At 33.4% G+C, this 3,560-nt stretch overlaps 1 protein-coding gene across 1 annotated transcript; it reads left to right on the top strand.

Moving 5' to 3' along the window:
• Positions 1 to 4: 4 nt before the first annotated feature.
• LOC111399811 (probable polygalacturonase At1g80170) lies at positions 5 to 3,246 on the top strand (the record flags this gene model as incomplete). Its single annotated transcript, XM_023027306.1, has 9 exons — positions 5 to 49; positions 144 to 278; positions 355 to 525; positions 648 to 674; positions 1,509 to 1,716; positions 1,795 to 1,876; positions 2,492 to 2,600; positions 2,695 to 2,811; positions 2,882 to 3,246. Coding segments are annotated over 9 exons (1,140 nt in total), but the record flags the coding sequence as incomplete, so codon positions are not given.
• Positions 3,247 to 3,560: the final 314 nt, after the last annotated feature.

The raw sequence follows: 3,560 nt of genomic DNA, 5'->3' as shown, positions 1-3,560 counted from the left end.
TGTCATCGATTATGGCACTAGAAGTGAAGGTGTTACAGACGATTCTCAAGTAATCAACATTTTGAAAATCAGACCAGACTGACCGATTCAATCAGATATTGCTTATATCCTTAATTCATTTTATTATTCTTTTGTATTCTCAGGCATTTTTGAAGGCATGGAATGCTGCATGTAGTTCAGCAGTTGAGCATCCAAGGGTGATAATCCCTCAAAAAACCTTTTTCGTAAATCCAATCAAGTTTCGCGGTCCATGCAAGGCGACGAAAATCACTTTTACAGTAAGGAAAAGAAAATATACATAATTTTCCGCTATATCAAGTGGCGCGCATCTTATGTTTCTAGTTTTTCTCGCAGATTTTGGGCACGATTATCGCCCCAAACTGGCCTATCGCGTGGGATGGGCTCGACTCAAGTCAATGGCTAGCATTCGACAATGTGAATGGTCTAAATGTTGATGGATTTGGCACAATTGATGGACAAGGCAAGGGATGGTGGGATCAGTCTTGTAGATATCATTCACAACTGGTATATATGTATAACCAGATTACGATATATTTTATTTTATTTTATTTTATTTTTTGCACCTTTAGCTGGAGGTTAGGTCGAGTCACTCGTCCTTGACTTACTTTTTGTTTGTTTGTTTTCAGGAACAGTGCACAACATTGGCTCCAACAGTAAGTACTACTCTCCTGTATTGTTGTTTTATTTATTCAACGTAAAATTTATGCTGGAAATAAAAACTGAATGGAATGTTATAAGTAAGCTTTAATTTTAATTAAATATGATTCAATATTAAGGTTATTAATGAAAATTAAACAATAAGAAATGTATGAATAACGTAAGTCAGAAGAGTCTTAAATTAGGGGGAAAAAAATTATTTTGTTAGCAGTGGGGGGGGGGGGGGGGGGGTGGGGGAAATTATTTTGTTAGCATTTTCGTTAGAATTCTCAAAGTTTCCGAAGCAATTAAAAGAAGTAAGAAAAATTAAGCCATCTTTAAAGCAAGCATAATACCGAGCCTTGACTGTATATAAGAATTGTTTAAAAATGTACGAACTTATATAAAAAGTTTATAGAGCCTTCGAGCCTGTTTGGTAGAAAATTCAAAAGTTGCTTCTGAACGCGTTTGAATAATCTTTCGAAAATCCTTTATCTGGCTAAAAAGTTCTTAGAGGTCATTGATCTAAGTCAACTCCTTTAGAAAGCTCTTCTGAAAGAAGTAGAAGCAAAAGTAGAAATCCTGTCAAACAGACCTACATACATGTGAAAATGTATCATGCATGTAACATATACAAATAAGTATGTCTTAATTACTTGATGCCAATGTAATGAATTTGTCTTTAAATATATACCTAGCAAATTTGGAACGTAGGTAACTGCCATTTTAAGTTATAATTAATGAAAGTTACCACAAAGATAAGTCTGGATTTGTGTTTGATTAATTAGTCCACTTTGAGTAGAGAAAAAATGGAGAATTCTTATAGAAACTTTAATTTTTGATTATTATAGGCTTTAAAGTTTCTTTCGTGCAATGGGAGCAGTTTGAGTAACACGAACTTCATTAACAGCCCTCAGACGCATGTACTCATTAAGGGATGCAATGAGTTCGAGGTTAACAACGTCGTAATAGAGTCTCCGAGAAATAGCCCTAATACTGATGGAATCCATATTCACTCGTCTCACAATTTACAAATCACCAATTCAAAAATTGGAAGCGGTATTTATCGTTCTCTCTGTGTATGTGCGCACGCGCACGTGCCTGTCTAACATTTGTCGTTTTGGACTTGTGATTTAGGTGATGATTGCATTTCTATTGGTGATTACGTTTCAAACGTTGAAATAAGTAATATTATGTGTGGACCTGGTCATGGTATTAGGTACGTAATTAATTACTTCTTTCCATTTATTTTACTCTTTGCTTCTTTTTCCTCTCTTTATCTTTGTCCTTTCCACACCTGTAATCTAAGTCAACTCGTGAGATTTTAAAAATCCACCGGATAGATGCATACAGAAAAAATTTGATTTTGGAAATATATAGCTCACCCATTGACATATATATAGTAGTTTATAACAACTTAATTTAGCAACACAAAAGACAACTTTGCAAGAAGTGAAAAAGAAAATTTAGACTAAAATCTTTATTATGTGGGCCCACTTAGCTCGGAGGTTAGAGATTAATATTCAAATATTTCTTTTTAGACCGCAACGATTTGACTTGATTAGTGAAACTAAGCATATTTATCACCAGAGTGATGTTAGAGTATCAGTCTAGATGATCGCACTTAATAAATTCAATTAAATGAATCATATTACATTAAATTTAAGTGAATCTATCACTTAATGTCATGTTGCTGCTTGACACTAGTTTATTGAATATCTTTACTCTTTTTAGATTCATGGATGCACTTCTAATACATATAATCTTTATCAACATCTTATATATCGACTCACAATTTGATACATATATCTTTTTGCATGTACGATAAAAATAGTATTGGAAGCCTAGGAAGAGGAGGGACTTATGTCAAGGTGGAGAAGATTCACATAAGTAACGCCCAATTCGAAGGAACTACAAATGGAGCACGAATCAAAACTTGGCAGGTAGTAGACACATATAAATTTGAGTTAGGATTTGGTACTAGGAAAAATCGACATATAACTTTGCTACCTGTGGTACATGGAACTAACTTGGCAGATTGGAAAAGGATACGTTCGAAATGTGACCTTTGAGAATCTTATATTCATGTCCGTGAAGAATCCTATAATCATCGACCAGAATTACTGTGTTCCCCGAGGATCATGCAAACAACGGGTAAATCTTTAACTTTAATTTTCATTGAATTTCAATTTACTTTTTAATTATTTTTCCTTATTGTGTGAAGGAAACTGGAGTTCGAATAAGTGATGTAACTTACAAGAATATGTATGGAACATCGAGCACAAAGATAGCCATTAATTTAAATTGCAGTCAGTCAGTGCCATGTTCTGGAATATTTATGCAGTCAATACAGTTAGAATCTGCCCACGCTGGGAAACAAGTCGCAGCAAACTGCAATAGCGCTTTTGGTGAAGAAGAGAACGTTTTCCCAGGTCCTTGTCTGTCAAAAAGCAAGCCTTTGATCAATTGATTATTAATTTTTATTTTTACTTTCTATAGAGGAGTTTTTAGAAGAAAGTTACCTTCATTTTTATTTGAAAGTAAATTTTAAAAGAATTTTTGTTCGAAAAAGTTGAATTAAACCATGTGTTTTAGAAGCTCTTCTAACTAAAAAATAAAACGCTTCTATAAATTAGTCAAAAATAACTTTTGAATCTCGAAACCGCTTTTAGCTTTTCAAAAACCATGCCAAACTAAAAACTTAAAATTGCTTCTCAGTGCAGGTGTATTTTTTTCCGCTTGTACGTCTTGTACCATTAAATTTGGAAAGATGCCATTTATCAGTACACAAAATTTCCATTTTTTTTAAATACTAATTATTAACGATTATTGATTTCTCAGTAATAAACAGGATACGTGAAAATTATTGAAAAAAGTTAGGAGAAACGTGGAATCATGATATG

This window comes from Olea europaea, chromosome 9 (assembly GCF_002742605.1).
Source record: "Olea europaea var. sylvestris chromosome 9, O_europaea_v1, whole genome shotgun sequence".
Lineage (NCBI taxonomy): Eukaryota > Viridiplantae > Streptophyta > Magnoliopsida > Lamiales > Oleaceae > Olea > Olea europaea.
This window is presented reverse-complemented; position numbering and strand designations above follow the sequence as displayed.